Source organism: Melozone crissalis, unplaced genomic scaffold (genome assembly GCF_028551555.1).
Source record: "Melozone crissalis strain CALT ecotype California unplaced genomic scaffold, PUWL_Pcris_2 ptg000081l_1, whole genome shotgun sequence".
In the NCBI taxonomy this organism is placed as follows: Eukaryota; Metazoa; Chordata; class Aves; order Passeriformes; family Passerellidae; genus Melozone; species Melozone crissalis.
Window position 1 is genome coordinate 7,008,963 of NW_026535858.1, and position 18,660 is coordinate 7,027,622.

Here is an 18,660-nt window from a genome sequence, read left to right on the forward strand (position 1 = left end):
CCCCTGAGCTGCATTTAAGCTCAAGCCTGTGCTTTCAGGTTTGTTTTAAGCAAGCTTGTAGGTGTTCCTCTCCCTCTAGCCCTGTCTTCTAGGCATGTGTTGTTGCCTTATTATCCAGTCAGGATTTGGCTCTCTCTCACAACCAAGTGGATGCTGGATTTTACTCCATGGCTTGCCCTGTGGATGCCAACACCTTTTGCTGCTCTGCTCAGGTACTGTGGGTTTATTATACCTGTTCATGAGGACGAGGGGTCACCCCTCAGGGAGCAGCCCCATTCCTGCACCTTCTGTTGGCCACAAAAAAAAAACAAATTAAGAAAGGCCATAACCTAGTTTTAGTACCTCTGTTCTAGTTGTTACTGCTCATAGAAGAGATCTGGCTGTTAAAAAAAGAGCAGCTAAGTGTACTCAGTAGCAGTCAGAAAAAGCAGCTGGAGTACCAATAGCAGGAAGATCAGGAACAGGATGGAAACCATCACATCCCCAGCACCCTGCTGGAGTATGGATGAAGAGCTGGAAAAGGGTGAAGCACTTGTTGCAATGAGAGAGGATTGAAAATGGGATGTAGAGGGCTGGGGTTGTGCTGGCAGTAGGGTCTGTGCTCCTGTGGAGCTGTCAGGCAGCTTGTCTGGAGGGAATTTTGGAGGAATTTTAAGAGACTTTTAAGCATACTGTCAAGTCTTGTGCCCTAAAGCTGTGTTTAAACAGGGCTAGAAATGGGAATTTTATGATGTGGGGGCTGTAAATAAGAAAATCCCTGAAGGCTGGGAACTTGCTTTAAGCTGCTTCCAGTTGTCAGTGGCTGCTGGTTTGGTCAAGGGAAGACCTGCTGGTGACTTGTGTCCTGTGGGTGATGGTGGCCTGGGGACAGGGCTTGGCTCTCCAGCCTGGGTCTGGCTGCCTTGGTGGGAGATTGGCATGCCAGGAAGATGAGGCAGGCTGAAGCTCTGGGTCTGGCTGCCTTGGTGGGAGATTGGCATGCCAGGAAGCCGGGGCAGGCTGAAGCTCTGGGCCTGTTCAGAGCACAAGGACGGGCATCTTGGAGAGCATCCACAGGATGAGGCTTGGGAAGGAAAGGAATGGAGCAGAAGGGATGAGCCAGCCCAGAAGGAGCCAGGTCTCACCTTTTGCCTGTGTAGACACTCCTGCAGCTTGGGGAGCAAAAGGCCTTGCAATTGGAAAGCCCAGGGAAGAGAAGGAGGAAAGGAGTGTGTAGCTCTCCCATGAGCAAGAGGAAACCAAATCCTGCTACCTGCAGTGACTGCACGCTCGTGCTGAGCAGGCAGACCACGCTAGCTGAGGCCATCAGATCCATGTGCTCATTGTCCCCAGCCAAAGTGGCGTCCCCAGCCCGGCTGAGGGTCCTGCTGACCCTTCCCCAGCCCGGCAGGACATAGCCAGGCCTCGGTCTCACCTGTGCCAGGTGTAGTTTGTGCTCAGCCCGAGGGGAGGGTGGCCAGGGCATGTGATGGGAGGCATGTGAGTTCCAGCAGCCCTGCTGGGAGCTATAAATGGCATGTGTGCTCACTGGAGGAGCATGGCTGGCGGGAGGAGGGGGAGGCGGCGGTGGCAGGCAGGGGGGTGTTGGGGTTTGCAGTTACTCCCTTGCTGTGTAGGAGCTTGGCCCTGGGCTGTGGGGGACAGCTGTGAGGGCTGGTGCTGGGCGTGCGTGTCCTCTGAGGGATGAGGCAGATATGGAAAGGGCCCGTGCGAGCTGCAGAGCGCTCTATGGGTGCTGCAGAGCTCCAGGAGACAAAACGGGTCTGTGGCCAGACCACTGCTGCCTGAGGTGGGGCCTTGCCCTGGGTTGCAGCTCCTTTTTGTAGGACAGCGTGTGTGAGACCCCCTTTTCTCAGCTAAGAATTCTCTGTCTGTCCTCACAGCTTTGGGCTCTGGAGCTGTGCCATCCCCTCCACCTTTGGTGACCTGTGTGCAGTGCGCCTTGCACACAGTTGTCCTTTGTGGGCTGTCCCTCTGCTCCGGAGCTCCTGGCTCACACCTGCACGGAGGATGTGACCTGTGCCAGGTGCTCAGAGCATCTGACGGGCATGAGCCAGGGTGTGACAGCCCCTTGCCACCTGCACAGGTGCTCTGTCCCACCCACGGATGGCCGCGGTGCGGAACCACAGCCTCACCCCCTGCGGGTTTGAAGGGACCTGCGGCCCATCCTCTTACACGGGACATCTTTTTCCTGCTCGGTAGTGATCAGCTTCAGCAATGTGTGTTTTGGATATATAAGCTTCACTCCTGTGCAGCCACCGGAGACAAATGGACGGGACGTTATCCCTTGCAGGCTTTGACAACAGCCGGGCTGCGGAGCTGCCTGGAGCACCACTGGTGGCACCGCTGGTGGCACCGCTGGGAGCCGGGCACTGTGGCGAAGCCACTCCCGCCCGGATCCCGACGATGGTGAGGCACGCAATCCTTGAAACACGTGCTGTGTCCCCTACGAGGACCGTGCCTGGAGCTGGCGGCGGGAAGGGGCCAGGGGCAGGGCTGGCACCGGGGCTGTCCCCGCTCTCATTCCCGGTCCCCGCCCCGGTCCGTGCCCGGTCCGAGCGCCCCGCTGTCCCGGGCGGCGCGGTCCCTTTAAGAGCCGCCCTGCGTGTTCCAGCCCGGGCGTGACGCGAGCGCGGTACGACCGTATGCAAATCAAACGCCAACCGGCGGCCAATAGGCGCCGGCGCTCGACGACTGCCAGCCAATGGGACGGCGCCTCCCGACGGGGCGCCGTCTCGCCCCATATAAGGAGCGCCTTCGCCATAAAAGGCAACATTGTATCGCTTTATATGGGGGCGGCGCGGCGCGGCGGGGGCGGCGGCGGAGCGGGGCCGTGAGCGCGGAGCGCGGCGGGGACATGGCGGGGCCGGCCTGACCCGGCCCGACCCGACCCGCGCTCGCCGCCGCGATGTTGCCGAGCCAGGCCGGGGCCGGGAACGGCGCCGCCGCCGCGCTGGCCCGCGGCTCGGGGCTGGGCCGGTCGCCGGTGCCGCGTGGGGCGAACGGCGGCGGGGCGGCGGCGGGGGCGCCCGGGGGCTGCCTGAAGCGGGAGGCGCTGTACAGCGGCAGCGAGGGCGACTCGGAGTCGGCCGAGGAGGAGGAGCTGGGCGGCGAGCGGCGCGGCGTGAAGCGTGGCCTGGCCGAGGCGGCGGCGGCGGCAGCGGCGGCGGGGCCCGCGGCGGGAGCGGCGGCGGCGGCCGCCTACAGCGGCGGCGGGGGCGGCGGGGCCGTGAGCGGCGCCAAGCCCGGGAAGAAGACGCGGGGCCGGGTGAAGATCAAGATGGAGTTCATCGACAACAAGCTGCGGCGCTACACCACCTTCAGCAAGAGGAAGACCGGCATCATGAAGAAGGTGCGGCCCCGCGACTCCGGTCGGTGCGGGGGGGCGGCACGGTCCGGTCCGGCCCGGGCGGGGATGCCGGCCGGCACCCACCTGTCCGCGGCAGTCCCGGCCCGGTCCGAGCGCCGAGCAGGCCGGCGGGCCGTGCCCGGAAACGGCGGCGGCTTCCCCGTGCCGCGGGCGGGACCGGGGGGGCGGCCCGGCACCAGCCCCTTCCGGGGGGCTGCGCGGGAGCCCCCGGCGGAGCTCGGGCACGGAGCCGGGAGTGGGAGCCCCCGGGGCCGCGGCATGCCGGTGTGCTTGGCGGTCGCCAGGCGTGTGATGTGCCCCGGGAGGCCCATCCCGGTGCAGCGTCCAGCCTGTGCCGACCGGTGCCCTCGGGCCCCTCGCTGGGAGCCACCACCAAAACACCGAGTGTTTGGTGGCACAGCTGGACTGCCCTGCCCCCGGTAGGACCGGCTGCTTCGGCCGCGGAAGGGACCGACGCCACGTCTCGGCCGGTCCGGAGTGCTGTCTGTGGTTCCTGGCGTGCAAAGACAGATTAGAAACTTGGGAGATTGTGGATGCTGCTGGCTGATCTGCATCCCTGGTGGTGCTCGTAGCATCTTCTGAACAATTGGCTAGTGCTGCATGGCAGCTCAGCTGGGCATCCTGCACTCTGGGAAGGTGGGAATGGGTGTGAGGTACTGCTGGGCACATCCTGGAGGTACGGGACCAGGGGACATGGAATGAGGCAATCCTGTCTGTAGCTTTTGCGAGGCCACTGGGTGTGCAGTGGTGGCATATGAAGAGTGCACTTCCTAGTGCACAGGTATTCCTCACCTGGGGCATGGTGGCCTCGCTGTAGGAATGCTTGGGTGCAGCTGTACTCAGAGGTCTGGAGCCTGAGAGGGAAATCTGGGTCGGAGCCTGGATGGGGTGTTGGTGAGGGGAATGAGGTAGCAGAGGTGTGTGCCAAGTAACATCACTGAGGGTGAGGTGAGGGAGGTATCCAGATGTGTGTGGAGAAGCCAGTGGGATTTCCAGAATAGAGACAATCCTGTGTCCCCATGTTGTCAGGCTACTGTACTGAGGGGACCACTCTACCCACGGCCTCTTGGCAGGCACATCCCCTAAGGGTGTGCTGAAGGGGATGGGAACACAGCATGGGGCAGTTCAGTCTGTAGGGAGCCAGTCCTGGGTTGGTTTTAGAGGCCACAGCTCCTCTGGGGTGGCAGGAGCTGAAGCTGGTGTGAAGAGAAGGAGAGCCATTGTGGGAACATGCAGGGAGTCTTGTCCTGCACCGTGTGTTGTCCCTGTCACCCGTGACTCCCTGTTCTTCCCTTGTCCCTCTGGCAGGCCTATGAGCTCTCCACGCTGACTGGCACTCAAGTCCTGCTGCTGGTGGCCAGCGAGACGGGCCATGTGTACACGTTTGCCACGCGGAAGCTGCAGCCCATGATCACCAGCGAGACGGGGAAGGCGCTGATCCAGACGTGCCTCAACTCCCCGGACTCGCCGCCGCGCTCGGACCCCACCACTGACCAGCGCATGAGTGCCACTGGCTTCGAGGAGACGGACCTCACCTACCAGGTGTCCGAGTCGGACAGCAGCGGGGAGACCAAGGTAATGCTGCTGGGCACCCAGGGAGGCCTGGGCTGTGCTGGGAGCCCTCATCATCCCCGCTGGGAGCTGAGGATGAGTCCCCTTTCGCTGCCACTGCAGCGAGCTTGCGTTGTGTCATCCCAGGGCTGGCTGGCTCCTCGGCTGATAGTGGCGGTGATTGAGAGAGGGAGGGGAGTGGGTGGCAGGTATCCTGGTCCTGGCCCTTGCAGCGTGGCTCCCCACTGGCCCAGCCCACCCCCCTGGCCAGCTTTCAGCACTGTTATCTCTCCCCAGGCGTCTCCATGCTCTCACACTCATTGATAAAAATTTGATTCTGCCTCCATGGCCTTATAAGGCCTGGTTTCCCTCGCCAGAGTCCCTGGCAGGGCCCCTCACATTCCTTATAAGCTGCAGCTGTCTCTTGCTTTGGTGCTGTTTTGGAAGGGGGCAGGGAGGACATGGGGAATGGAAACATTTGGCTGGACAGACCATTTCTGCTCCCTGCCTGTTGTCCCTGCAGACGCTGGCCCCTGTCTGCCCGTGTTACTTGTGGCCTTTTGCCCAGGGTGGCCTGGCTGTGGGTGCATGGTTGGGCAGAGTCAGCTTTTCTGCTGGAAGGGCTCTGTCTTGTCCCTGCACTCCCTGGCACTGTTCCTCTGAGCTGTGTCCCACATCCCTGCTGCTTCCTTTGCAGGCTGGTGCTCAGATCCACAGGTGCTTGGAGATGGGAGGCAGGGAGATTTGTGGTGCAAGACTGGGATGCCGTGCTGAATCTGGGGCTCTGCCACAGCTTCCCAGGCCTGTGTGCAGTTCTGCTGGGTGCTGGGAATTAGAACAGCCCTGCTGTGCCTGTGCTGGTGTCATGGGTACCAGGCGTGCTGCAAAAGTGTTCTTCCATTGGCCTTGCTGGAGGAGCTCTCAGCTGTCCCTGCTCGAGCCACATTGTTGCTGTGCAGTATCCTCTAGACATAAAGCAGACAGCACCTGGAGACGTCTCTGCTGTTATTGCAAAGGTAGAGAGTGCAGCACTGAGATGTGCCCAGCATGTCTGGGGCTGCTGGGGTATTCAGCTGCCTGTTTTTGTGACAGCACAACAGCTCTGGTCACAGTGCTGCTGGGTACCCCCATTCCTCAGTGTCCACTGCCCCACGTGTGTGCAGTGCTGCACCAAGCAAGCTGCTGCTGAGCTCTGAGAAGCATCAGCAGCCCCAGAGAGCCCTGCAGGCAGAGGAGCTGTGGTGGGCCAGAGTGTGGCTGGAGTCTCTGTGCTGCAGCCCTTAACAGACCTTGAGAATGGCTCCTGCTGATGGGGTCCCAGCAGCAGTCCTGGCTGTCCCAGTCTGTCATGCCTCTGGTTGCTGCTGTAAGCTGTGCCAGCCCTATCCAGCAGGCAAAGAAGCCTTCTAGCAGCAGCAATCTCTCCTTTGTGCAGCCTCTGTTTGTAAGGACTGTGCCTCCTGGGCTTCTCCTGGATGAAAAGACAAGTCCTGTGGGCATTTCGTAATGAGACAAATTACCTGGCCTTGGCATGAGACTTGACCACATTCAATCCCTTTGTACTCTTCCTGGAAGCACTGCTAGTTGGCCCCAAGGGAACCGTGCCCTTGGGGTGCAGTTACTCTGCAGAGACCTTCTTAACACAACTTCTCTCTTCTCAGTGTCTGATGCAATCCTGAAAGCTCCATCCCAGTGCCAGTGCTCAGTGTGGGGTGCGTGGTGGCCACAGCCAGCATTTGATGAGAGGCTGGAGGAGCCCTATGGCCCTGTCTTCTGCTTGGCATTCTGAATAAATCCACCCCTGGCTGGCTGAGAGTTCCTGTCAGGGCAAGCCCTGGGGCTGGGGACAAGGGCTATCCTGTTGTGCCTTCTGCAGGCCTGGAAGCCTGGCTGGTGGCTGGGCAGAGACCAGCTCCATTCAGATAGATCAGGAAGTCTTGTGAGGATGAAAGGAGCCTGTGGATGGGCCATGCGGGGTGGCTGGGGCTTGCTGATGCACAAGTGGTGCACAGGCTGGGTTGCAGGTGCCTCACTGGAGGAGGTGGCAGGAGATTGGTGCCTGGACTGTCAGGTGCAGCCACATGGGATGCTCCAAAAGACACTCTGGCCTTGTGTGAACTCTGATTCTCAGATCTCTGTATGGACAAAACCTGCTTGTGTTCAGTGCTGCAGCCGAGTGGGGAGAACAACACAGCCAGGCTGTCACCTGCAGTCAGCAGCCTGCTGGTTATTCCTTTGTGCTACACCAGCAGCAGCTCTGAAATCCTTGTGCTGTGCCAGACCACACTCCCTGCTGTGCTGCTGGGATTGGGGCTTGCTGTACCTTTGAGACAGTAGCTGTGTCCTCATGGTGATACCTCTGTCATCTTTTGCAGGCCCCAAAGGACACTGCCTGTGTGCAGTCTCCTGGGTGTGCTTGTGTGGGAAAGGATATTTTGGAAGGAGCTCAGAGGCTCTAGATTGGAGTGAGAAGCCAGTGGGATTTCCAGAATGGAGACAATCCCGTGTCCCCATGTTATCAGACAAGGCATGGGAGTAGCCCTGATCTGGCCATCTCTCTGGAATGGGAAAATGTGGGACTTTCTACATCTGGAACACAGACTAGGTGTTGGAAACCAGACTGGGATTTCCCATATCCCTCTGAGGCTTGTCCTGCTACACCTGTGTAATAATTCTGTCTGGGTGTTTGGGCCATGCTGAATGGCATTGCCTCAGGCAGTCCCTAAAAGCTGTGGAGTGGGATCATTTCTGTCCCCAAGACCCTGCTGTGGCCCAGGAGGGGCATCAGCTGGCCTGGTCTGTGCCCTGTGACCCCCTCATGCTGCAAGGCAGTGGTGAGGGTCTGGGCAGACCTCTGCTGCGGTGCTGCACCTCTGCTGTGTGCTGCTTCTGCAGGCACTGAGGTTTGCCCTAGAGCTGGAATGGATGTGCAGCTGGATCAGGAAGGGAAGAGCTTTCAGGGCTGCTGTCCATGGCCCCTTGGGTGGTGTCTGCTGAGTGACTCTTGACTTGTCTCATGCATGTGTTCTGGGCTTTGCAGGGTGCTGAGAAGAGCCAAGGTGCCCAGGGGATCACTGAGAGTTATGAGGAGATGACAGTGGGTGTCCAATCCCAAAGTCTCTCCCAGCTCTCTTCCTGTATTGGGAGCTGTTGCTGCAGCCCAATAAAGATGGGAGGAATCTGAGTCTCAACAGGATCAGAACAGGGAGGGCAGAGATGAGCTGTGCATGATTCAAGTCCGTTACCACATCCTCTCTCCCAATCTCTCTTTGTTTTGTACTGAGATTTGCCCTTGTGCTTCTACAAACCCTGAGAATCTCCCTGAGCTGAGAGCTGTGAACTTTCTGGGATGCCTTCTCCAGGCCTGGGAGTCTGGAGTGTGACTGGGTGCTGAGTGCCCTGCCTGGCTGGGGGTTGTATCTCATGGGTTGTATCTCATGGGTATACTACTCTAGAGCTATAGCTGGGCATGAGCAGCCCTGGCTTTTCCAACTGGGAGCAGCACCTGTCCAGCCCAACTCTGCTCTGGCTCCCTAGTGGGCTGGGGAGAGCTCTGCCCTGTCACCCACGTGGGGAGGGCACCCAGAGCCTCCCATGTCCCATGTGGGATGGCAGGAGTTTGTGGTTGAGCTAATGGAAAGTGCCTCTGCTGGGCTCTGCTCTGTTATCACGTGCCTCTGCTAATTTGGACTTCAGGGACCGCGGTGCCAAGGCAGAGGGGTGTTGCTCTCCTCCCTCCCTGGGCCCTGGGGCACGACTGAGTGCCTGGGATTGGATCCCCCTGTCCAAAATGGGCTGCCTTCCCTTTTTTAGCTGTTGGTTGAGCTGTGAATTCCTTGCTCCTGGCAGCTTGACAAGCTGGGAACAAGGCTTAGCACGTGGGAGAGCTGGGCCCACCAGCTGCAGTGGGAGGGGTGGGAGTGTGGCAGCCTTAACTCTTGCCAGGCGTGCTGGCAGCTGTGTCAGGGCACGGGGACAGCAGGCTGCCTGTGCTCTGTGACACGGGCTCCTGTGAAGCAGGGCATTCTCAGTGTGCTCCGGGGCAGGAGAGGAGCCATGGGCACCCTGGGTGTTCCAAAGGGGATTTGGGGGATGGAGGGAAGTTGGGTGAGGTGTGACTGCCAGAGGCAGCAGGAGTCATGCTGGGCTTGGTTGGTTCCTGCAGATCCAAGGCACATCCAGCCACATGCTTTGTGGCTGTGGAAACCAAAGTGTTGCTGCAGCTTGGCACACACATTGCATTCTTGTGGAATCCCACCACGTTCCCACACCTGGGATGCCAATGTTGGCCTGGTCTCTCAGGCCAGTTTTGGCCCAGCACAGAGCCCTTTGCTGGTGCTCAGCTCCTCTGGCAGTGCTGTCCTCTGACACTCCTTGCAGCTCCGTGCTGGCTGCAGTGAACACGTGGGGAGGTCCTTTGGAAGCGTTTGCCTCACGCCCATTTCCTGCCAGTGGGTGGGCACATAGGTGCTTCCTGTGGTCAGGTTCTCCTGGCCTCTGCCTCAGGAGGTGTGTGGAGGCATTCCCCAGGGCCTGCCAAAGCTGCTCTCAGGGCTGGGTTAGGGCCTCCCTAGTGTCCAGGTTTGCCTTTAGTCACCTCTCTCCCATCACTTCCAGCATACAGCTGCTTTTAAGAGCCGGTTCTCAGCTTGTTCTTGGTCTTGTGTTTCCTGCCTTAAGGGAAGTGGTGTGTGTTCCTGACAGGAGACTCTATGCCTTTATATTTGTCCCTGCAAGGGCTGCTTTTGCCTGGTGTGTGCCAAAAAGAGGCTATTCTCTTCTTAGACATTTTGGGGACTCCTGGGGACTGGAACGGTTGCTTTGTCCCCTGGTGTGTTGTAGGGAGGGCTCTCAGGGGACCTCTGTGGCCCTGGGCCAGCATCTAAAGTTTATGTGGAGCTCTCTCCAGCTCTCCTCATGTTTGTGCAAGCAGCTCTTCTCTGCTGCCCTGGCTCTGCTCCATGTGCTGGCAGCAGGCTGTGGGGGGTATGGTTTGGAAAGGGGATGATGCAACCTGCAGAGCCTGGTTTGGTCTCACGGGCTGGTGCGAGCTGTCACAATGTCTCCCTTTGCAGGACGCCCTGAAACCCGCGTTCACTGTCACCAACCTGCCGGGAACAACGTCCATCCAGACAGCCCCGACCACCTCGACCTCCATGCAGGTCAGCAGTGGCCCGTCATTCCCCATCACCAATTACCTGGCGCCAGTGTCTGCCAGCATCAGCCCCAATGCCGTCACCAGTGCCAACGGGACAGTGCTGAAGACTACTGGAGCCAGTGCAGTGACGTCTGGGGGCCTCATGCCGATACCCACTGGCTTCACCCTCATGTCAGGTCAGTGCCTTAGGGACTGAGGGCTGTGTTCATCCATCTCTGCACCTGGAGTGTGGAAGCAGAGTGGTTGCTGCTGTAAGGTGAGCCTGGCTGTGTATCCATACTCAAACCCAGTGGCTGGAGAAGGGTCGTGTAGTGAGTGTTTTAGAGAGCTGCCAGCTGGCCTTGCTGCTGGGAGGTGGCAGGGAGCTGAGCTGGGACCCCAGGGCAGCACCAGGAAGCCTGGAGGGAGTGAAAAGAGCTGGTGATGATGAAGCCTTTCTTTCTCCCTCCTTTCAGCAGGTGCTTCCCTTTCTCTGGGGACCCCTGCCATTCCTCTCACTCACAGCCGCACTCCCTGGCTCTTTGCAGCCAGCAGGGCCAGCTGGGCATGGGTACAGCTGGCACAGCAGACAGTCTTTCACATCCCTGCCGGAGCTGGAGGGCATATTGTGTCGCTGACAGGTCAGCACTCGCTTCTCCTCCTGCTCTTGCTAGAGATGTGGGGATGGAGGTGTCTCTGGGGGCCTGGGCCTGGCCACAGAGCTGACCCCTGACTGTGGGAGCTCAGAGGAGGCAGAGCACAGGGAGCCCTGGCTGGGAAGACAGGGCAGAAAATGCTTAGACATAAGCAGCAGCAGCATCCTGGGGGATGCAGACCCAGGCAAGCAGCAGATTTTCAGTCTCATGCCCCAGGGCTTGGCCTGTGGCTACCAAAGGCAGGAGAGGCAGGTCCCTAGTGCAGCTGTGCTGAGGATGGTGGAGGGGTAGTACAGGGGCTGAGGTGCCCAGTGGTTGTTTATTGAGTGCTGGCATTTGGCTCTGAGCAGCTGCCCTTGCTTCTGTGTTTGTATCTGCAGTCAGCCACTGAACCACAGTGCAGAGGATAGGTTAGGGGAGACCCAGAGCAGACTAATGGTGCTGCTCTGCTATCTTGTGTGCACTGTCCTTTGGAGGAATTTCTTCTTGTTCTGAGTTAAGGCTGTCCAGGTGTTTGTTCTTGGGCTGGGCATGTTCCTGGATGGAGTTTCAGAGTAGGGCTGAGCTCTCTGTGGTGGCATCCATCATCTGAGGAGCAGTGCTGAGTGACACAGTATTTCTCATGTCCTGCCTGTTTGTGCCTAAGTCCATGATCTGGTAACTCCTGTGCTTTCTTGGAATGCTTAAGGCTCCTGGGGGCCTGGGCAGACAGCAGGCTCCCATTCAAGGGAACTGGATTTCCCTTGTGATCTGGAGGAGGAGAATTAACTGATGTGTGTCTCCGGGGTGTGATGTGTGGGGAAATGCCCAGTCTGAGCAAGCTGGCCAGTGATTCTTGCTCTCTGGCATCCCTTGCTCTTCCCTCTGGAGGCAGGACCTCAGCCTTAGGAGACCTTGCTGTGCCAAGCTGTGTTTTTGGATCTGAAGTGCTTTGCAGGGATGGTCTGGGGCAGAGGCTGTGTGGCCTGCAGCTCTGGGATGCACACCATGAGACCAGCTGTTCTCTAATCCCTCTGTAATGTTCTTAAGGTCACAAGAGGGGTGAGAGCTGCACTCTGAGTGCCCTGTGGAGGATGGAGCTGGGCTCCAGAGTGTGAAGGCAGCAGAGCCCACCTAGTGTGGGCATTTGGGCTCTTGTGGTTCCACTTAGTGCAGCAAGGTGGTCCTTGCAGAACTGGCTCCTCTCTGGGGAGGAAAGGCTGGGCCCTCTCCTCCCAACATCTGTTCTGTGTCTTGGTGGAACCAGGAATGGCAAGGAGGATGTTCTTGAATCACAGCTGGGAATTGGGCAAAAGCTGTTGAGGCCTCTTCTTCACTCTTGGAGCTTTGTAGGCCAGTTAACCCCTTCTTGGCCCGTGTGCCAGGAAAGAGCAGGTTTTGGTTTCTGCCACACACTGCTGCTGAGCCTTCCCCAGTGCAGCACAGAGCGGTGCTGTGGAGCTGTGAGCAGCCAGAGAAGGACTGGGGGGCTTTCACGTGGCCCAGAGTGCCTGAATCCCTTTGGAGCCACGGGCTGACAGGCTCCTCTCTCTCCCCAGGTGGTACCATGGCGCAGCAGGTTCCAGTCCAGGCAATCCAGGTGCACCAGGCCCCGCAGCAAACGTCTCCCTCTAGTGACAGCAGCACTGACCTTACCCAGACCTCTTCCAGCGGAACAGGTACCGATAACCACCTTCTGTCTGCCTTCCCCACCACTGCTGGAAACACCTCACACCAACCAGCCTCACGCCTGCTCCCCGGCCAGTTTCCTTCTTCACGCCAGCTCTATCCAGGGCTGACAGTTTCCCTGGTGTATGGATCCCTGTTGCCAGCTCCTGTGCTACACTGTATCCTGTGTAGGCGTAGGGGACCTTACAGGGGATTTCCGAGCCTCTCCAGATACATCATCTGCCCTCACTTGCAGCATGGAGCTGGGAACAGGTTGCTGAGTTCTCAGGGGGTTTCTTAGTGAGCCAGCATTGCCTTTAGCACAAGGCATTGGCTCACATCTGCTTGAGACTTTTACTGTCTCTGCAGAAGGCATCTCTTTGTCAGCAAAAATATGAGTTCAGGTGCCTGGATGCAGGCTGAATCTAGTTCAACAGGGGACTAGAAGTTTCATCGGGGACTTGAGATACAAGTTGAATTTAGTCCTGGGATGTTTGGCCACTGTATTTTCCTGTCCCTTCATACTCACGAAAGGAGAGGTTTGAGCTCTGCTTGATCTCTGGGGTGGCACACAGAGCTGGGTGTCTCCATGAGCTGTGCCCCAGCAGGTGGCTGGGGTGGCGCAGAGCAGTCAGGTGAGCGTGGCAGGTTCCTTTCTGTGCTCACATGTGCTGTGTCCCGCTGGCAGTGACCCTCCCAGCGACCATCATGACGTCGTCGGTGCCAACCACGGTGGGCGGCCACATGATGTACCCCAGCCCGCACGCGGTGATGTACGCGCCCACCTCGGGCCTGGCCGACGGCGGGCTCGCCGTGCTCAACGCTTTCCCGCAGGCGCCCTCCGCCATGCAGGTGTCCCACGGACAGGTCCAGGATCAGGGTAAGGCAGCTCCCTGAGAGGCCACTGACACCCTGGTTTTTCTCATCCCATGTGTATTTATGCTGTGTCACAAAGGGTTTTCTTCCCAGCAGTGCTGGTGGCCGCACAAAGGCCTGGCAAGGGCGATGCTTGATGTGTGTTTTTAGGTCTTGCCATTTTCTTGTGCAAAGGGTTGCATGAGGTGTTGATGGGTAAAAAGGAGGGTGAGGGTTTCTGGGATGGGCAGGCAGCACAGGGAGCCAGGAAGCTCTGGAGAAGGGGCAAAGTAGCGTGAAGTCACACAGGCAAGACTTGGATTCAGGCCCTGTGCCTGCTTCTCCCAGCCACATTCACTAGTTTTCCAAATGCTTTCTTCTGGAATGTCTGCTTGTGTGCAGATAGGCAGCTTTGTCATTGAGTAACTCCATACAGCTCAGATAAAGGATCCATGGGGGAACCCTTCTTAGGGGGTCAGTGTCATTTGTGCTTCTCTCTGTGGCAGGTGGCGTCCCCCAAGTGTTCCTGACAGCCCCATCAGGCACGGTTCAGATCCCAGTCTCAGCTGTCCAGCTTCACCAGGTAGGCACAGAGTAGTACTTGCAGGTGTGTGCAGGGCTTATTCTTGCTCTTCTGCCTGCACATCCTTTGTGTGTCTGGGCAGACCTGGCTGGGTAGGATCAGTGCTCAGCTCTGGGAATGCGCTCTGTGCTACCCACCCTTGGGTGAGGGAGTCTCATCCTCCTTGGATGGGTGCCCAGGAAGGACAGTGCCCCCATGGCTGCTGGCACACATGGCCTCAGGGCGTGCTGTCCCCCAGTGGTTCCTCCTCCCTTCTCCCTTCTCTCTCTAGATGGCTGTCATCGGGCAGCAGAGCAGCAGTGGCAGCAGCCTGACAGAGCTGCAGGTGGTCAACTTGGACACCTCACACAGCGTCAAGAGTGACTGAGAGGCCTCTGCTGCCGGCCTTCTGTTTTCTGGCTTGTCATGCCAGTGTCGGGGCTGGCAGCAACTCCTTCTCGTACAGACTGCACCAGTTATTTATTGTTGCCTTTTCACGTTTCCTTCATCCACACATGCACACACACACACGCACTCACCCACCCCCACACACACAGGCATGCGCGTGGGGCTGCAGGAGCCACCCCGGGTGGAGCCGTGCTGGGGCCGTGCAGGGCTTGGGGCATTTGGATGCTGCAATAGCTGTGCTTGTCTCACGCCAGCCAAAGAAATTTGTCTGTTGAGGGGAGGATCGCTCTGCACTGTAAATAAATACTGCAGGCCATTCCCAGCTGGAGGCTCTGGCTCCTTCTGGGTGCTCTGAGTCACCTTGCCCATGAGTATTTACTCTGCGTGGGGCTCAGCTTTAGACCCGGAGCCGTGGTGCAGGTGCAGCTTGGAGCAGAGTGGGTTGTGGCTGTGCTGCTGGCCTCAGCAATGTGCCTTTGTGGGGGTGACAGGTCCTGGCCGCAGCAACTCACCCTGGGCTCCGCACAGGAGACAAGGGCCAGCTTGCATGTGCATCTCTGGGCCCGCATGCCCTCTCCCCAGAGGGCAGGACGCAGCTGGTGGCACGTGGCCCTGTCCTCCTCGTATGCACTACAGTGAGCCCTCTGCCCTCAGTGCCTCCTCGCTGGGCTGCCTGGCACATTTACAGCCTGACTGGCCCTGCCCCGGCGGCTGCCCTTGCACAGGTGAGGTGGTGAGAGAGATGCCCAGGAACACAAAGATGCCCTGGAGAGCTCCTCAGGGGTCCTGTGCTCTGCTCAGCCCCGCACTCTCAGCCCTCGCACTGCTTCTGGACTCCGTACACCCAGGGGAACGTGGCTGGGTCTGTCCTACATCCCCCTGCAGCTCCAGCCAGCGCTTTCTAAATTTCTGTATCTGATGCAAGGTGGAGAAACAACTCAAATGTCAAAGGGAAGAGCCCTTGGGGCACTGAGCTGCTGGGCAGGTGGCAGGCTCTTCCTCTGAGCACCAGGGTGACCTGCAGGCCATCCTGGACTGTGGGGGAGCAGCTGTGATGCCTGTAGAGGCTCAGCAAGGCTGGGGGAGAAGGGCTGGGGCATGCTTGGTCCTGCATGGGAATTGCTGTGAATGGCTCTGCTACCTAGCCCTGTCCCTGGAGGGAGAGTGAGCAAGTGAGAGAAGCTGCTGAATCCTTAGGGGAAGAAGCAGCTACTGTAACTTTTTTTTTTTTTTTTTAAGTTAAAAGACAAAAGAAGCCTTGGAGAGAAAAAAAAAAAAAAGAGAAAAAAAAGAAAATTACTTTATTTTTCTAAGTGTTAAACTCAGTATTTATGTAATTCTTTAAGGAATAAAAGTTTGGCTCCTGTACAGTTTTAATGGGGTTTGTACCAGGGGGATGGGAGAGGGGTGGGTGGGCGGGCACGGAGGCAGGAAAGGGGCCTTGCTTTTGAGTTTGTATTGTAACCTTGGACATGTTCCCTCAGCATTAGCGTTTAAGCTGCACTCTCCATCCACCAGCATGTGCCAGGGATCAAGCTGAACCGAGTGGGATGCTTGTTTCCTACTTAACTGAAACGAGGACTTCATACCCATACTTTTGGGTTTAATGGGCAGAAGTCAAGCGAAGACCAGCAGTGGTCTCTGGAAGTGGTAAACCCTTTCCTCAGAAGCAGGCAGTTTGCAGTGTGCCCAGGAGCCAGAGGTGGGCTGGGTTTTCTGATGACCACCCTGTTCACTTCTGGTCCAGGGCCCTACAGCTGTTCTGTCACTGCTCTTGGCACGGAGCAGTGGTGCCTGTGACTGCCTGAGGGACATGGGTGTCCCCCACTCCTCCCTGTGGTGAGTGACCAGCAGTGGCTAATCCCCGTTCTCCCTGCTTGCTGTGCAGGCAGCATCTCCTGAACTCCTGGGTGACAATCTGGGCTGTACTTCCCCCTCTGCAGCCATTCTGCAGTGCACAGATGGGGACAGGTCTCCTCCAAGCTCCCTGGGCAAAGAATTCCCACAACAGCCTTTGAGCCCTTGATCTGTTAGCAGCCTGGGAAGGGCTCGTGGGGAGTGGAGTGGCCCATCTGGTGAGGGTGATATTGCATGCTGCCTCCCCTTAGAATTCTTGCTCTAAGAGTGATGCAAACCCTGCAGCTCAGAGCATGTGGGAGTGCTGAGCCATGTCCCATGGCTCAGTGTAGGAAAACTGCTCCGTGATGCTTCCAAAACCACATAGATACCTAGGAGTTCATCCAGGGAGAAGTGTGGGATCAGAGTTTGCATTGTCCTTTGCCCCAGCACATCACTGTGGCCTGGCTTTGCTCTGCTTTGCTTCTGCTGGCACTATGGAGCAGAGCAGTTGGGCCAGAAGGGCAGGAGAGCCCCTGCTGCTACAGGGTGTGTGACTGCATCCCCTCCCTGGCTCCCCAAAGGCAACTGCTGGTTAAACGCTAATGGTGTATTTTATTTAAGTGCAGACTTGTAAGAACACTTGTGTATCAGGGATGAAATGGCATTTATTGTGTGGTGACATTTTTAGTTCATTTTACTGGTTTGAGGGGTGTGTGTGCGCGCGCGTGTGTGTGTGTGTGTACGCATAAGTGTGTGTGGGATTATTTTTTTTTTCCCCTCCAGTTTCCAGGGTTGTGTTTCTGGAAGGATGTGGAAGTAATCACAGTACTATGTACAGAGCTTTCTTTTGTATTAAAAAAAAATTTACTCTTTCAATAAATGTTATCATTTTGTGCACAGATTTGGGATCTTGACCATGCTTTGCTGGGAGAGGGTGACGCACACCCAAGGGGGATAATGGAAAAGGGGCTCCTCACAAAAGTTTCTATCCCCACTGATTCCTGCACAGGTTATTCCTGACCACCTGGACTTATCCTCTGGAGTCTCAGCCTAATGTGTGGGCCAGAGCCTGACAGAAGTGCTGTGAGGGCTCTTTCCTGAAAGCTCTGGAACAATGTCCCTGGTGGGCAGGGCAGAGTGTCAGTCAAGTGAAATAAAAAACAGCAATGAGGAGGAATGGGGAATTTTGGAAAAGAATTTCTGCAGGGAATTTAAGTCTCCCTGTTCCTCCCTATTAAACACCTAATTCATGGGTGTTAATAGGGAGGAACAGGGAGACAAATTCCCTGCAGAAAACTGCTATGAGAAGATATGGTAATATTCAAAATCAGTCTGCAGTGGCTTAGAAGCCAGATCAAGGCCACATGGAGGCTCAGAAAAGTGCCCAAAGGTGTGAATAAACCCAAAGGGAGAGGAGCTCATTGCAATCATCAGGGCTGTAGGGCCAGAGGATGCCAGCTAAAAATGCAGCTGCTGGCCTCTCCATAGCATCAGGTCCTGAAGCAGATGCCAGTATAGTGTGAGGAAAGCTGAGCACTGATAAAAGTGCAGTTTGGAGAAAATAACTCAGGGGGGAAGAGGATTGTACAGAAAGTGCTTAGGAGCAGAAGACAGCTGAAATGGCTCTTTCCCCATGAGGAGGTGAGGTTGTACTTTTACAGCACAAGCTCACTTTTAGCCCTGTGCCCACAGGTGTGGCTCGTGGTTCAACACTACAAACACCCTCTCAGCACCAGCAATCCCACATCACCTGTGCACAGGGGCCTGTGTGTCACTTACACACCATGGAGCAAATTCCACAGGTACAGAGCTTTACTTTTAGGATAAAAGACTTACTAAGCATGGTGTGAAGACCACCAGAGCAAAGACATAAGCAGGCCACGTGAGTACCACAGAAAACCTCTCCTTGTCACAAACAAGATGTCTTGGTAGTTAACAGGGAAGGAAAATGACATATTAATTGAAAACAGAGATTTCAAGAGCATCTGGAAAGAAAGCATCAATAGCACCAACAGAGATCACATGTGCTAATGGAGAAATCAAGAGTGTGGCTTGGAAACACAAACCTTTACAATCCACCACTGGTGCCCACAGGTTTAGAGGATGGTCTCCACAAACTGATGCATCACTGCACTGTTTTATCCAGCCTATAATTAATTGCAATTATATTGTTTGGATTAATTGCTGATTGCTATTGTAAAACATGGAAATTGTCTAATCCATTTCATTAGTAGTGAGGGCAGAAATTAGGCTGGGCACATACAAGTTGCTCCAGGATCAAATAAGAAAGCAAATTCTCATCTAGTTAGCTGATGATTTTAATGATTGATTGTAATTTAAAACAAATCTTACCAGACTGATAGAAACTTGCACCCCAAGGAAGGGCAGTATTGGCACAGGATAAGAATTTAGATTTTATGCTATGGACATTTCAGATCAGTGTGATACCAGAGCGGGAAAGGAGCTGGAAACAGGCCAAACTTGTGTGCAGCTGGCTTCAGCTGGCTCTGCAGCAGCACAGAGAACAGGGCAGTGTCTCAGAGCCCCAAACCTGCCGGGAGCCAGCACAGCTGCCATGGAAGCCAGCAGGGTGGATGGAGGGTGGCTGCAGGGCTGGAACCACCCCAGGGCCAGA

At 56.9% G+C, this 18,660-nt stretch overlaps 1 protein-coding gene across 1 annotated transcript; it reads left to right on the top strand.

Moving 5' to 3' along the window:
• Window positions 1-2,908: 2,908 nt before the first annotated feature.
• SRF (serum response factor) lies at window positions 2,909-15,576 on the top strand. The gene is made up of 7 exons (XM_054290469.1): window positions 2,909-3,352; window positions 4,679-4,945; window positions 9,997-10,255; window positions 12,253-12,372; window positions 13,050-13,241; window positions 13,723-13,799; window positions 14,071-15,576. Exons 1-7 carry the CDS (start codon window positions 2,909-2,911, stop codon window positions 14,164-14,166), a joined length of 1,455 nt encoding a protein of 484 aa, XP_054146444.1. The 3' UTR covers window positions 14,167-15,576.
• The last annotated feature ends 3,084 nt before the right edge of the window (window positions 15,577-18,660 follow it).